General features: G+C 45.2%; 1 protein-coding gene across 1 annotated transcript in view; it reads right to left on the minus strand.

The window, feature by feature from the left end:
- NR3C1 (nuclear receptor subfamily 3 group C member 1) overlaps positions 1-11,295 on the minus strand; it is a 168,716-nt gene extending 157,421 nt beyond the window's left edge. The window contains 5 exon segments of the mRNA XM_030213244.1: positions 8,843-9,009; positions 9,012-9,289; positions 9,292-9,595; positions 9,597-9,962; positions 11,087-11,295. Of these exon segments, the coding sequence (XP_030069104.1) occupies positions 8,843-9,009; positions 9,012-9,289; positions 9,292-9,595; positions 9,597-9,695 (848 nt within the window). The 5' untranslated portion in view covers positions 9,696-9,962; positions 11,087-11,295.
- Between the last annotated feature and the right edge of the window lie 5,474 nt (positions 11,296-16,769).

The raw sequence follows: 16,769 nt of genomic DNA on the forward strand, positions 1-16,769 counted from the left end.
CCACGGAAAGCTAAAGAACTCAGCCACAGTATTTAATTGCGACTTAAGCACCGTCTGTCCAATGAAACATAGGGTTTTCAAGGCTTTGCCTACAAAATCCCAAAACAGAAGAAATTGGATTTTGTATAAAAACAAGAAAATGAAATGGTGTAAAGATCTTCTAGCCCTTGAATTAGCAACCTAAGGATTTCTCAGTTTTCTCTTCAGTCCTCTCTTGCTCTACCAACTGAGCTACTAAACCTATTGTTTAGTAAATGCAAATCAATTGGTTATTCTTTCAAAAAAGTATAAAGACCTAGCCACACTTCAAAGTTACACATTAAATGCATTTATAAAAGATAAAGAGAAAATATTTTTTCATTCAACACACATTAACCTCCGATCTCACTGCCAGAGGAATGTGCTAAAAGACATTAGTGCAGCTGTGTTTAAAAAGGTTTAGACAAATTCCTGGAGGAAAAGTGGTAGACTCAGGGAAGGGTACTCCTTGTCCGTGGGGTTAAGTAGCATGGAATTGGAATCGTGCCATTGTTGGAAGCAGGATACTGGGCTTAGATGGACCTTTGGTCTGACCCAGTGGACAATTCTTATGTACGTTCTAAGTACCTTATATATGTATAAAAAAAAATCACATGAACCCAATCAGGCACCAGCTATTTAATGTGGTGGACTTCATATTCGTCTTCTCCGCCCCTTCCCAAATCTCACTCCCACTGATACATTCAAGCTGGAGTTAGCAGGGTCTCCAGATGGATGATTGTAACCAGCTTCTAAGCACTTTTGAGATGATTTTTGAAACATACTAAAAACAATTGCAAATTCTGGTTCTATCGGGGATTTCAAACAAGGAGTTCGGTGTGGAAATGGGAGAGGAAAAAAATAAAGCCTACTGAGAAGAACAGCTCACTAACTTAAAAAGCTTTCTGGATAAGGATCTCCTCAGACCTCATTTATTTCCAATGCTAGGAAGCAGAGGTTAACTGGTCTTTTCTGGTTCTACTGGATTATACTTTGGATTTTTTTTTTTTATGTTTAAATGGTGTAACACATTTTATAGTGCACAAGGACGCTTGACTTGATTTGACTGTTTGGGTAGTGATGGAGGGTATCCTAAGGTTAACATAAGCAAATCTTGCCTACGGAGACAGTTAAATCTCTACGGGGCCCTTTTACTAAGCCACGTAAGCATCTATGCGCACCCAACACACACCAAAATGCAGTTACCAATTGGCTCTTGCGGGAATTTCATTTTTGGCATGAGTCCGAAAAATAATTTCTATTTTTGGACATGCGCATTGGACGCATGCCAAGTGGTGTTTGACGTGCGTAGGTCATTATCGCGTGAGACTTTACCGCTAGGTCAATGGCTGGCGGTAAGGTCCCAGACCCAAAATGGATGTGCAGCAATTTTCATGTTGCCGCACGTCCGTTTCTGGCAAAAATTTTAAAAATGCATTTTTTTTACAGGTGCGCTGAAAAATGATTCTGCTCGCGCCCAAAACACGCGTCTAAACTACCACAGGCCATTTTTCAGTGTGCCTTTGTAAAATGGCCCCTGCATTTGGTAAGAAAGGTCCTTATCCTGGCCTCATTATGGCATGTGATTTGATTTAATATAAAAATCCAAGAAGTAGGGGTGGATTTTTACTTGGACTACATGTAGGGGTTCTTACCTTTACTTTTGGGTTGTTCTCATGTGTTTTAAAATAACAGGAAATCAATTACATTTTTCAGTTCCAATCTATATCCCCAATTACAGGTGTCCAGAATAAAATCATATCAGGGAGATGAAATGCCTTCGATACGTTTATGAATCTCTCGACTACCGTACAGACTTTTTATCCTAGTACAGTAAGTATTCTAGCAACTTAACTTTCTTTACTGTTTGCCGTTTCATGCTTCGTACATTGCCACAAAAGCTCCTGTAATTTTAAAATGGACATCTCAGTATAGTTTTCCATTGGGAACAGGCTTCACGACTGTAATTTAAACCAAATTGTTACTGACTATACCGTAAAAAAACTTTCATAAAATTCAGCTGTACGATTCAGAAGATACAAACATGCATTTTGAAGATTTCATGTGAAGGGTATTTCAGGTTTTGCTTCACTTTTAGTTTTTCACACACAAGTTAATTAACTGAACGCTGTGGTTGCATCTGTACGTCCACAGAGTGTGGAAATAGTTTACTCTTCCCCTGTCATATGTAGTTTTGTGTGCTAGAATTACAAGGCCATCCTTAAATAACCAGGGAGACCCTTGCAACACTACATTTTGGCTCTTTCTTCCCACGAAAATTTCTGGGTAACAAGAACATAAACGGGTTGCTAAAACTGCAGCAATGTCTACTTTTGAAATCTAACGCTGATTTGGTAGAGAAAACCACCTATTGGCTACTTTCACGACCCTCTAAACTGATGGCATATTTTCAAAGAACTTAGATTTACAAAGTTATATAGGAACCTATGGAAACTTTTTAAAGTCTAAGGGGTCCTTTATTTTACTAAGGTACGCTGAAAAAATGGCCTGCGGTAGTGTACATGCGTGTTTTGGGCGCGAGCAGAATTATATTTTTAGCAACCTACAAAAAACATGACTTTTTTTTTGCCGCAACGGACGTGTGGCAAAATGAAAATTGACGCATCCATTTTGGGTCTGAGACCTTACCACCATTGACCTTAGCGGTAAGGTCTCACGCGGTAACTGGGCAGTAATGGTCTACGTGTGTCAAATGCCACTTGACGGGAACTCCAATTTGGTGCGCATGGGCACATATAGACACCTATGTGGCTTTGAAAATGAGTCCTGTAGTCTCCTAGTCAGTGTGGAAGATTCTGAACACAGAGCTGTGTCTTCTCTGGAATAATGTGGCTCGTGGCAAGTTCATTTTAACAAAAAGCTCAACCTTCCTTCTTCAGCATTTAAAATTCAGTTTCATCTTAGTCTTTTGCCAATGAGAAATGACAGCAGAGCAAGGGGAAGGAGGGGATGAAATACAATATAAACAGGAAAGCACAAGGGGGGGGGGGGGGGTATTGCGTCCTCCAGAGCACCACCACTCACGGGCCGCATGGAAGGTATAGATTGATTATAGGCATCTACAAATAGGAAGTCTTCAGGGCAGTCTTAAAAGACTGCAGGGAAGACGGACAATCGTAAGGAGATCAGTAGTCCATCCCAACGAGCGGGAGGGCTTGTACAGAGAATATGGATTGCCATGTAGTGATGTGCCTAATTTCACGAAAAGCTGGAACGATGAGTTGATGCTGCTGAGAAGCCCAGAGTGTACATGAAGGACAGTAGGGACTGAGGAAGTGAGACAAAAACCAGCCAGCCATACGAATCTTATAGACAAGAACAGCAACTTGTAAGTTATACAATGGGCTATTGGGAGCCAGCGTGCGGCTTTCACAAGTGGGGTAACGTGGTCAAATTTACAGTGGCCTGTGATTAGTTCGATAGCTGTATTTTGGACTACTTGTGAGTCATGTAAATCCTTAAAACAAAGGCCTTTATACAGAGCGCTACAGTAATCAAGCTCACCAATTACTAGAGAATGGATGAGGATGTTCATAGCTGATAGATGAAGTAGAGTTTAATGGGACGGATCAGATGATGCTTAAAAAATGAACGCTGAACCAAGGTGGAGATTTGTGGGAGGAATGAGAGCAAGAGCCCACAAGGGCCCCCAATATCTTCACAGTTTGGACTAAAGAGACCGATGTAAACAGAGTTGAATGGGGCTGCTAACCTTAGACCTTCCACAGACCTTCAACCTCATTCCCAGATATTGTTTGCTAACAACACATTGCACCTAAGTTGTAAATCTTTGGAGGAAGAGACCTGAGGGCTATGTCCAAACCAGTTTTTCTGCTTTTTTGCTATTCCATTATCCTGTGCATAAGCCTATCTAGGGGGGGAGCATGGATACTGTGGGTGTTAAGGCTGAATTGTCTCCCTTCCCTGGCAATATGAATTTCTTACTTTACTCCCCTCAAAATAATAAAAAAGTATACATCTACAATGCCGTAAAGACCTATGCTGATCCCTGTGATAAGAAGGTACAAAACAAAACCAAAAAAAAACTTGTGAGCTCACTAGGGACAGAAAAAAATACTTGTAAGTAGTATATAAATCAATCACTTTGGATGTACCCCAGAAAGGCGGTATAGCAAGATCTCAAACAATAAACATAGTCACGTGGGCTTCTGCATGAGAAATCAATCAAGGAAAGTATTTCCCAGATGTACCTAGAACATGTTGCCATCCCTGCATCCGCACGTCTGCTGAATGTGTTCCTGCATTTTTTTTGTTATAGCTTAGTTTTCTGCCTTCTCAGCTACCAAAGATTTGGTTTCCTTAAATAAAACATTGACTGTCAGGTCATTTTTGCAGCGATTCCCTGGGGCAGTGCCATCACCATTCAATTCAATTCAGGTCTTATATACCTCTAATATCCCTGTTTAGGGTTCAGTGCGTTTACATCATCAGTGGGACAGAGGTTGGTACATTATAATAAGCAGGGCATTGGTGAATACAACCTAGTTGGTTAGATACAATGTTATCACTTTTGCAGGTAAATAGGTTTTATCTAGGTCTGATTTATACCTTGGCTTCCACGGAGCACCTTCTACTATGTTCTATATTTTCTGACTGGACATGGAACTAAAATGCACAGGGGGTCTTTTACTAAAGCTTGCTCGACTTATCTTGCAGCAGGGCCCAGAGGAATAAAATGGGCCCTGCTGCAGATAACACTCAAGCTAAGCTTTAGTACAAGACACCACAGTGATGTCACAAGTAGGAGGAGAAGGGATCATCTGGGAAGGAGGATGAAACCTCTGGGAGAACAGCAGCACATTCAGGAGCGTCACAGAAAATGTTGACTGTGATGAGTTATGTCTAGACTAGCCTTCTAATTCATTTTAGTTCAAGCCTATTTTACAGCTTTTTTTTTCTTTGCAGGTAGGGTAAGTCCCTCTCCCAAAAGGTAGACAGTCTCAGTAGATACCCGAAGCAACAGTACTTAGACAGGATTGCAAGGTAAGTCAGTGGTAGAAAGTATTTGAATCTTGGCTTCCCTTCTTTGCAGCTCATGGTTCTACCACTAAGGCACTCATCCCTCACTCTGTAATCTACTTCTCAACTAATGGATGGGATTCATCAATATATAAACAAAATACAAGACAACGTATTAAACAAAGTATCCCATGCTATTCCGCTCTTAAGATTAGCACTAAATTTGAGACAAATAGGTTATTCAGCATACCTGGGTTTAGGAGTGAGATTCATTACTGTCATGGTATGTGCAAAGTTATCCCATTCAGCGACACTGGACCATCCCAATATTAAAAACACCAATATATATTGGTAAACTGTAGACTAATAATGTGGGAAGTGCAGAAGAACAGGATACATTTTTACCCAACTACAATGGACCTAGAAGCATTCGGGGGCTAATGCAAGAAGGCTCATGGTATCCATAGAGATCTGAGCATCTGGCTTCTACAGTGAGCATGATACATGCCACGCAAAAAGCCAATGACAAGAAAATGTTAAACACTGAAAACTTGCAGTTGATCGGGGTTGGAGGGGAGGGGGGAGCGTGCCAGACAAATGCACACAAAGGTTTCACAGCAGCTCGGTTTCTTGTGCACATGTCCAAACAAAATTGAAAGTTGTTACCACACATCAGCAGCCTGTTTTTCCTGCACATACATTTTTGGGAAGCACAGGTTTAGACGTGGAAGGACAGGCGCCGATATGCGCTTTCACTTTCAGTTTTGTTCAGACACACGCACAAGGTCCGTTACCTCCCTGTCTACCTTTGACCCTTGCGGTGCTTCCTTCTGGTTGCAAAAAGAGAAAAAAACGTGCATGAAATCCTGCCTGCGAATCCTTGTACGTTGCCTTGGATCTGATGGAAAATTTCATGACTTGCAATAACTGTGTCTGCATTGCCATGGAAAATATCCTCACGCTGTAGTAAAATAAGCGGTAATAGGGTTATGTATTCTGTGCGAGTTTAACGCCCACGCTCAATCCCTCTCTGCATTGCTGACGCGTACAACTGGCGTTCAACTCACGGTACCTGTATGGTAGGCCGTGATAGCTTTATGCATCGGGGCCCTCACTGGGCATTAGAAAATGGCAATTACTTTTGTGCATAGCAAACGTTGCAGAATTTTTACGTTAAATGATTCTGGCTTTGAGTATTTAAGGAAAATAACCTATACTGTTTATTAAAAGTCTGATATAACCTAAAGAGCATCATAAAGTGCCCGTGAGGGCTGGTTATTCTATCTTTAAAACTCTAGGTGAAAACTGAATCACACCTGTGTGATTTTGTTTGCTATGTTTGAATGAATGCATTGCAATAATTTCACTTATTTTGAAATTTTAAGAACATCAAGGAAAACAAGACCTTTGAAATCAAAATGATGAAATAGACAACTACCAGACAGGACTTCAAGATCTGGGTTTCTAGCCCGTTATAAACCTTAAATTATGCTGCCTTTGTCACCCCCTTATCACCCATCCATCCATCTCTCCCTGAATCTCACCTTACTCACCCCTTCCCTCTTCCTGCTAGACTTCTCATTGGAATGCTTTTATATTTCACTTATATATTCTGACATTGTCAACATTTGCTCATTTCTGATCTGGAGTTATGTTTGAAGCTAATCAATCAAGAAATGTATTTAGTCCAATAAAAAAGTTAACCATCTAATTTTCTCTTTGTATGCTTTGTATATGATCACTTACTTTGTGATCCACCACAGACTATAGCACAAAAGATGGAAATAAATAATGTTGGGCATGTGCAGTGGAAAGAGTAAATAATATTATCATTGTGTAATGCAGGATGTGAATCATTTCAACTCTTATCTGGAAATGAGCTGATGCTATTTCAAATGTCCTGAAAAAGGTGTAAAAGTCACCTCGAAGATATGTTGCCATGCTGCTCAGGTGGAGGGGGGGGGGGGGGAAACAGGAAGCAGTTTATGGTCAGAGCTAATAAATGAATTCAATGGAACACCTTGTACACTGGGTTAATTAAGCCCAAACAAATCAGACACACAGTACACAGCACCAGGGCTTCCTCTGAGGTACCCAGACATAAATCACAAATGCACAATTCTGGAAAATCAACAATTACCTTACAGTGCCGAAGGATTTAATAGTTTCAAAACTTGTATTAGACGTACACAAAAAGCAGACTAATTCTTCTGAGAGGTAAACTCTCATTGGAGTCGGGGGGGGGGGGGGGGTCTTCCTTCTTTCACACTGACTTTGTGGGGTAAATATACTGTCTATCTGTGCAAAAGCTAAAGCTGTACAACACATTATTGTGGTCTGTAATAGTTGTGCGGGTTGTTGTTTTTTTTTTTTATAACAATCCACAAACAAGGAAAACGCCTGCCACACTAAGGGCTTTCTGTGCTAGAAGGCATAAAATGTAGCAATGCATAAGGAAGCCAACAAAATGCACAAAGAACAATAAATAAAAAAAACACCCCCCCCCCCCTTTATTGTTTTACATAGGATTTCCACTGAGAACACCTGTCTTCACAGGGACTCTTTAATTCTCTGCTGGTTATATATGATTCATTGCCCAATAGGATTCAGGAAAATTTGATGTCTGCAAGTAGCTTATAATCAAACTAATTTAGACGTTACAATACCATTACTGGCTTCTAACACAAAATACTGTAAAGCAAAGAGATTCAAAAGAATGGCCACATAGCAGGAAACCTGTTTCTCTCCTATGTAACTCAGGCAGAGTTGTTTTCTTCTTTTTATTTAGTTCAAGACTGGGGATGCTGATTTAAGAGGTTAAAGTATTTTCAAATGCATGTCAAGGTCAGCTAAAAACTATTGTAGGGCTGAAAAGATACATTACAAAATAAATTGTTCCATAAATTTTTAAAAAGGCAACTTACACTGTAACTAACACATCGTTAGTTATGCCTTAAACACAGGGAGTGAGAGAGAGAAGAGAGATCAAAAGTAGACAAAACACAGCCTTGTGAGATCTAACACTAAAAACATACCACAAAATGTTACCTCACAATACAAACCAACAGCCTCTGGTGTATATATATTAATAAGATTACACGATATAAAGTCAAATCTGCTGAATTTCCCCTCCCGGCCTCCAGGCAAACATTTGGTATGCACAGGGCGGGCAACCCTTAGCAAGGTTTTCGGCTCCTTACAGAGGCAGGTCAGACCTTTTGACCCCATACGTCATCCTTAATTAGGCAGCAAGACTAAACGGGTTCATTGGGTTTACCTCAAGGCGTATTACTCCGATCCTGACAGTACTGGAAACAGCAAAACCACGAGAACTTAAGTTCTATAAATAGGGGGGGGGGGTAGAGCCTTCATTGAGAGGGGTCTGGCAGGACAGGGCAGTGAAGGCTCCCCCCCCCCCCCCCCCCAGCTCAGTGGCTGACAAGCCATACAAATAGCCTGGCACCTGTTACACCAAAAACCCTGTCATTGCCTTGGCAATCCCACACCCCCTGCCTAGATCTTCCCAACAGGCTAATCCGAAACAGTTTCGACAAGGTTATCTGAAATCCCACACCTTCCCTTACCAGCCCCCTGCAGCGAACATAAGAAACAATGCCCCTTCCCCTGCCAAATCCCATTGACCGATCACAGTGGTGCATATACACATGGCCAACAGACTAGTAAAACTGCTCTGTAAACTGGCTCCTGCGTGCCAGAGCCAGGAGAAAAGCGATCAGAATTGAGTGCACACGTCCTAGCACTTATAAAAGGTGTGAAAATCATCGTGCAAATCTGCTTTACAGAAGTCAACAGCATTCCTTACCTCGAGTAGCCATTGGAGAAAATCGATCTGCCAAAGTTTAAAGCCCCCATGGAAGTCCCGCCGCCGTCCTCGGAGCTGGGGCAGGTATTCCAAGCTTTTGCAATAACAGGAAGAGACGGAATGAGATTGAAAATCGGTTTCTGATCCTGCTGCTTCCGAGTGCGAGGGGGGTATTCAATCCATAGTGGTAAATCTGGCCCCCCGAAGTACTGACACCATGCACAGAGATTGCAGACGGTTTGTTACCAAGCAGAGTGGAGCCAGAAAATGTGCGGCACAGTAAGCCGGGCCCGTGTTTTCTTGTTTTTATCACCCCTGGAGTGGAGAGTTCAATATATTCCTCTTTTTCCACTTTGACTTGAGAAATCGGCAGGAGCCCCCCACTGAGCAGGAGCCCCCCGTGCTCGTCAAGTCTGGGCTTGCAGTCATCGCCCTCCAGAGTCAAGCCTCCTCTCCCAGGGGGGAGAGTAAGCCACCGCTCCCCTCTTCCTCAAAGAGGGGGCATCGCCAGGGGCTCCCGTTCACCCCTTTCAAGGGGGATTCTGGTGGCAAATCCAAGTCGTCCAGGATATCGAAAGCGCCCTCTTCCTCCGAGAACATTTTCAGGTCGCTGTCTGGCCGCTCTTGGCCCGAGGTCTCCGGCTGCAGGGAGTCACATTTCTCCAGGGCTGGCAAGTCGGGAGCCCTTGCCACCTCCCCCGGGCTGCCAGACTTGGCTTGTAGGCTGGCAATACTCTCTTCTAGAAGTCTGTAAGTCGGTTTCTTTCGGCGGAGCGTTGATCTGAGCCTGCTGTGGGAAGCCCAGCTCATTTCCCATTACTTTCGGGTCGGGTTCGCCATATAAAGGTCCCATGGACAGAGAAAACCCGCCTTGGAAAGGTCCGGCTGAGGCACCTTACTTAAGCCATTGGAAAAGTCCCCGAAGGCAGCTCGCTGTTTGGAGTCGGACTGAGAAGCGGCTAAAGCAGCCGGAGTAGAAACGCTTACAGTGGCTCCGCCCCTGCAGGCTAACAAGAAGTCAATCACGTTCCCTGCCTTCTCGCCATAGTGCACGTTTTTCACCGGCTGCGGTCCGCACGGAGGATTCAACGTTTCTTTGGGGTCCATTGGACAACGCTGGCTAAAAAGAAACACAGGCACGGTTAAGGCACTGGCACTACCATGCACATTCCCCCCCTCCCCTTCCCCAAATTATAAACGTATCCCTTCAGAGGACTGAAGCAAAATCAACACGTTTTCTTCGTTTTAAACTCAACTATGCACAGTGGTTATCTTCCATCAACTAAATGCTTTCATGGGTTCAGCCCCAAAACAAGTTCAACTCAAAGTTTGTTTCAAAGGAGTTATCCCTGAAATGAGTTCTAGCACCTCTTTTCAACCCCCCCCCCCCGCCCCCTCTGTTTTTTTTTTTTTAAACCTTGGACATACGGCAACTTCCAGGTATTCTTACTAAGGCATGATATAGCGGACTCACCTATCATCATAACATCAGTTACTCTCACATTTTTACCAGACATTAAAAGAAAAAAAGTTTCAAAGAGACAGACTAGCCACCCTTAAAAATCTCCACACTCAAATCATACATATATCTATACACACACGTTTTACATTAATAAAGAAATCTGGTTTACATTTAAGTGGAAGAGAAATGCACTCCTTTTAAACACGCCTAACTTTTTTTAAACATATTTTTTGCTATGGATATCCAGTTTATGCCTTCCTGTTTTATAAACTGAAGGAATAAAAGCTAAATGCTTCTTCTCTGTAGTTGTGAGTCAGAACTTTCAACAGCAACCCCCCCCCCCCCCCAGTAAAATCCTTTGTAGACGTTTCTAACATCATTTCCCCCAGACGTGTCAATATTAAGTCTGCCTTAGCAAGAGTATTAAAGAGAAGCCAGACTGTATTTTATATCAACTGCACTACTTCCAGTATATTTCTCAAACCTTATAGGGAATTACAAGCAACAAAAAATACCTAGTCTACCAGGACGTAATAAGTCTGTGCAGCAGCAAAAAAATAAAAAAAAGCAGATTTCAAAGAAAAAAAACTGCGCAGTAATATAAAAAGCAGAGCGCTAAAATATATGGTTTCACTAGCGTCATGCTGGTTAAATCCGGTCTTGGCATGCGTCCGCTCAAACCTTGCTAAACAAATAACTAAAAAAGATAAACTTCATCAACACCAAACACTGTACAAAAATGGGTGAAGGTGGACGCGTTTCATGCAAGCTGACGTCAATACCTGCAATACATACTGTAACGATACACAGGAAAGTGCTCCTGTCACAAACTTCTGCGGCTACTGCTTGACAGCTGGCTGCAGATCGGAAACTAACACACACGCACACCAGATTTAGGGGAAAAATATGAACGGTGTGTTTAAAAGTTGCAACAAATCCTCCATATGTAGACACAATAAAAATAAAATCGAGAGTTTCTATGCTGCTGGTTCAAAATCCACCGATAAGTTTGGAAATCCAGATCCGAAACATAAAAGCAATACACGATCGGAAATAAGTTTAGCAGCAAAAAAAACAAAAACAACAAAAAAAACCCTGCATTTAATGCCCGAAATCGCTCCAGCGCAAAACCATTTCACTGTTTACGAATAAAACAGACGCAGCGTATGTTAGAAAAATAACAAAAATGTCGAGACCTGTTGATCCGGATGACACGCCCACTTCTGAAAAATACCAGCCTCGGTGCAGTCGGGAAGCCTGCTACTTGCTTTTAAATAGGCATTAAAGGGATATCTGGGGGGGGGGGGGGGGGAGGTGAAATCTTCAAGAAACGAACTGGAAATCAACATCCATCTTTTCCCTTTCCCCAAAAGCAGAAAAAACTTAGCTGCTCCCACCACCTCCCAAGCCATCAAAACAGAGGAGGTGAAACCGCTCCGATTCAGTTTTTCCCTGTCATGAGTTTAAAAAAAAAATGTTCTGCGCTACACAAAATGGCAAATGACAAAAGAAACACACAAGCTCTCTGTACGTCAATACCGTACGTAAATAGGGGCAGATCTTCCCAGTAATATCAAGATATAGCGCCCATGCACCCAGGACATTTGGGTACGCGCCTCTTATCATTGGGGGGATTTGTTGGGCTTTACCTCCTACTCTCCCCTGTTCACGCATATATTTCTAATGCAGGATACTGATTCTATAGAAGTTGGTGGAATTAAGACTCCCCCCTTCCTCTCACCCACCCACCCAACTTTGTCGCTCCGGGCACGGGCCTCCTTACCTAGGAACAGCGCCAGCCCGCGGGTCGGAGCTGTTAGTGGGGCGCTTTCATTTGACAGGCTCCAAGTTCCAGCGCCGGCGGAGGAGAAATAAACAAGTTGGCGTGTGAAAAAGAGCTGCGAAAGGAAGTAAACAGGCGCCTCGTTTTATAGTTCAAGAAGCAGCTGACAGATCTTCCCCCCACTCCACCCCACCTCACCCCCTTCTGCCCCTCATAACTGCAACAGACGCGTCACTCCCCCCCCCCCCCCACACTTTTTCCCACTACTCCTTCTCTACTTACCCCAGTTAGCTTGGGGGGGCGAGAGATGAGCCCCCCTCTTCCACCTCCCCCACCCTGCCCCCTTCTAAAAGAGCCAGGAAGCTTCTTCCTCCTCTTCCCCACACTCAATTTGGCACGATCTAGGACGTGTGGCTTGGCTCCTTGGTAGAGCCTGGGATATCTCCCCCCCTCCGCCCCCCAATAGGACCTATTGCAAACGGCGCAGACCGTGTACTGTGGCGCACACGGGTAGGGGAGTGAGAGCACAAGCCCATACGAGGGGAGGCGACGGGCAGTGTGCAGGGAAGGCTGCAACCTGTTGGCTACAGTGGGCAATTGCAGCTCAGACTCTGCACCGCCCCTTGACTGTCTCCCTCCCTGGGTCTGGGGGAGTGTAAAAGTGCTGATAACTTGTTGAAGGAGGGAATGACCCACCCCTCATTACCATCTCCTCACTAATGCATTTCCAATGCCTTGACTGCATCCTATAACCCTCTTTCCCTTCTTAAAAAAAAAAAAAGACATGTCAAAACAAACAGACCTCGACAGCATTCCCTTTGGCGGCCCTTAATTTAATTTTTAGGGCCCCCCCCCCCGATAATAGGAGTTTGATGTATGCATTGTTTGTTTACGACATTCCAAAGGGGTGATAAAAAAATAAAAGCACTTATGTGATGTCTGATTATGTTATTTTTCTTAAAGCAAACTCGGCGTCTGCTTTTTAGCTTATTTGTAAGGATTGCAGGGGTCAGTCAGAATTACAACACGTTCCTCTGCACCCCCCGCCCGTGAGAAAGTAACTCAGGATAGGAGCGGAAAAAAACAGTAAGTGGGCATGACAGGACTTAAAAAAAAGGCCATGGAGAAATAATCCAAAAAGGGTAATAGTGAACGAGAAATTCTAAGGGATACTGAGAAAAGACTAGGGGATGGGATGAGTTTTTTTCCCTTTATTTTCTGAAGGGGTGGGGGGAGCTCAGATTTTGTGAACCTTTTCCCAGGCAGTCACATAGGGGAAAAGTCCTTCAGTCCATGTGGCCCAATGTGACAGCAACTCACTCCCCGTACCCAGTGCGCAGCGATCCTGGGCCCAGACCGGAGGGAACCCTACAAGTCATACATCTGACACACATCGAGCACCCCGTCTCTTCACACCGGATCAGACACCCCCCCACCCTCTCCCCTGCGGGCTGGCAGCTCTCCTTCTGTCTACCACTCTCCCCGGTCCAGTGTGTCTTCCCCGCTCCGGCAACTGTCCCTCATCCTCCAACTCTCCACCCCTCCGTCCTACCTTCAAACTTGTCTTTGAGGTCGCCCGCGAGAGGCCCCGGAGCTTCCCTTCTACATCGCCCCGCCCCCTATGACGCAAATTATCTCGCGCCCCGCCCCCTTCCAGGCCACTTCCTGTTTCCGGCAAGGCGGGAGGTGGTTGAAAGAGGGAAGTTGCGTCAGAGCCTCGAGGGAGCGAAGGGGGCCGGTCGCGGGTGCGACCGCAAATACAAGTTTGAAGGTACGGTGGAAGAGGGAGCTTGAGGATGAGCGATAGGATGGCGGTTTGGGCTTTAGGTAGAGGAAGAAATACCCGATGGAAATTGGGGGGGGGGGCGCACGTGGTCTGTACCTTCCGTTTTCCCCTCTCATCACATTTGGAGACATATTAATGCATCGGCCCGGTTGAGGTCCCCGTACCCGGGCTGTTCGGGAGCTGCCTGGAGTGGAAGAAAGTCGCAACACCTGGCCTTGGAAATCCCTGACAGAGCCCCCGTTTCGCAAGATCCAGCAGAACCGCATTTTGGGATAGGCATCGCGTGTGTCCAGTAAAGGGGCAGCGCGAGCCTCCCACATTCCTGCATTGCACTCGTTTACTTGCACGGGCGCTGCAGCATCCCCACACCTACTGCCTTTGCATCAGTAAATGCAAGACCTTTCAATGTTTTATGTCAGGGCTCCATGTACCACATAAAACTGTATGTTTCGTATGTTTTATCGATTTGTATGTATGTTTTTATTGTAGCCTGCTTTGGATTAAAAGTGGGATATAAATATGAAAATAAAGTTTTTTAAGGATCTAGGAGCCAACCCGAAAATGTAGGAGTTTTTATTCATGTAGGAGTTTTTATTCATTTATGTACATTTATAAATTGTAGATTCATAATGCTCAAGATGATGGGCAGCAAGTTCTTAACCCGGAAGGAGCACCTTCACTCACCCATCCACCCACCCACAGCTTATCTGGCAATGGAGAGAAGTTTTAGGTTAGGGTTGGTGGAGCAATGGGAGAGAAACCAAAGCTGCAGCTACTAAGGATGCACCCACCCTCCAAAAGCTGCAACCTTAGCCTCTCTTCATTGCCCATCTTCTCCCAGCAACTGCAGCCTTAACCCCTCCACACTGCTAGTCCCATCATTCCCAGCAAACACAGCCATTCTTCACCTACCTTGCTACTCCAGCAGCAGCTTTCGCTCACATCACCATCCACAGCAGTAGCCTCGGAATCTCTCTTCTACTCACCAAAACAGTGACTTCTCTCAATCCCCACCCCCCAAAAAAAAAAATTCTTACAAAAATTAAAATGTATCCTACTAACAGGGCTGCTGAAGAATCACCTGCTCAGCAACAATACTCCTTAAGGGCTGCTTCTGCGGTTACTAGCGCTCCAAGTATCTTCCTGATCAAAGTGGCTTCATGTGGGCTGCCTCTCCAGAGGCAATACCCCCAGATTTCTCTTTTTCTTCTTCTCCCCCCCACCCCAGTACACAAACACACACACACACTGGTAGGCAGTGGTGTGCTGGTAAATTTTTAACAACAGGCTGTCTCCCCGGTCCACCTCTGCGCCCCCCCCCCCCCCCCCCCCGTCCACCACTGCGCCCCACACCCCCCTCTGTGCCCCCCCCAAAAAAAATTGCAGAGCTGGCTATACCGGGGGGGGGGAGGGGGGCAGCGGCCAACACATTACTCTCTCCAGGAAAAAAAAATTAAATGATCCCAGGTTCCAATCTAATTCATGTTTAATATGGGATAAAATGCCATATATAAGTAAATAAACATAAACTTTTAACGTTCAGCACCTGATTCTCAAAGTGGACATATTCCAAACACTATAATGAAAATAAAATTATTTTTTTTCTACCTTTGTTGTCTGGTGACTTTGTTTCTCTGATCATGCTGGTCCAGTATCTGATTCTGCTGCTCTCTATCTGTTCCCTTGACTCCGTTTCCAGGGCTTCCTTTCCATTTATTTCTTTTCTTTCCTCCTTTCTTCTTCATTTCTGGTCCTCCGCAGACTTGACTGTCCAGTGGATCCAGCTTCTGCCTATTTTCTCCATCCATGTGCAGTTTCTCTCCTCACTTCCTTTTCCCTCATCTAATCTCCTTCCTCTATCTTCCCTCCATGTCCAGCATTTCTTTTCTCTCCCCTCCATCCATGTCCAGAATTTCTCTTGCTCTCACCGCCATCCATGTCCTGAAACTCTCCTCTCTCTCCTGCCCCTCTCTATCCATCCATACCCAGCAATTCTCTTCTCTCCCCTGCCCCCTCTGCCCATCCATGCCCAGCAATTCTCTCCTCTGCCCATCCAGGCCCAGCAATTCTCTCCCCTGCTTCCCTCTGCCCATCCATGCCCAGCAGTTCTCTCCCCTGCCCCACTCTGCCCATCCATGCCCAGCAATTCTCTCCTCTGCCCATCCATGCCCAGCAGTTCTCTCCCCTGCCTCCCTCTGCCCATCCATGCCCAGCAGTTCTCTCCCCTGCCTCCCTTTGCCCATCCATGCCCAGCAATTCTCTCCCCTGCCCCCTCTGCCCATCCATGCCCAGCAGTTCTCCCTCCCCTGCCCTCCCGCTTCCATCCACGTGTAGCGATGTCTTTCGCCCCCACCCTCCCCTGCCACTCCCATCCGTCAGTTTCAATTACCTGCCTCGAAGCGCCGCATTATTTAAGGTCTGCCTGTTGCCCGTCTCCAGCTGCCTTCCCTGCTTGCTTCTCAGGAGTTCGGTTCGCATCGCGCCCTTAGTCCCGCCGCGGGAAAAGGAAATGACGTCAGAAGGTGGGACTAAGGGCGCGAACCGAACTGAGAAGCAAGCAGGGAAGGCAGCAGGCAGGCCTTAAATAATGCGGCGCTTCGAGACAGGTAATTGAAACTGATGGATGGGAGCGGCAGGGGAGGATAGGGGGGCGAAGGACATCGCTACAAATGGATGGGAGCGGGAGGGGAGGTAAGCATGGCGCCCTCCTGCCATGCTTACCTCATGCAATGGAGCCGGCTCGCCCCGTACAACAACTGGCTCGCAAGAGCTGTCAAAATTTAACAAGCAGCTCTTTCGAGCCGGTGCGAGCCGGCTCCAGCACACCACTGCTGGTAGGTCTCTGAATGCCTCCCCCCCCCCCCAGCACACACGCAAACATCCACCCCCATTTCCA

Source organism: Microcaecilia unicolor, chromosome 8 (genome assembly GCF_901765095.1).
Source record: "Microcaecilia unicolor chromosome 8, aMicUni1.1, whole genome shotgun sequence".
In the NCBI taxonomy this organism is placed as follows: domain Eukaryota; kingdom Metazoa; phylum Chordata; class Amphibia; order Gymnophiona; family Siphonopidae; genus Microcaecilia; species Microcaecilia unicolor.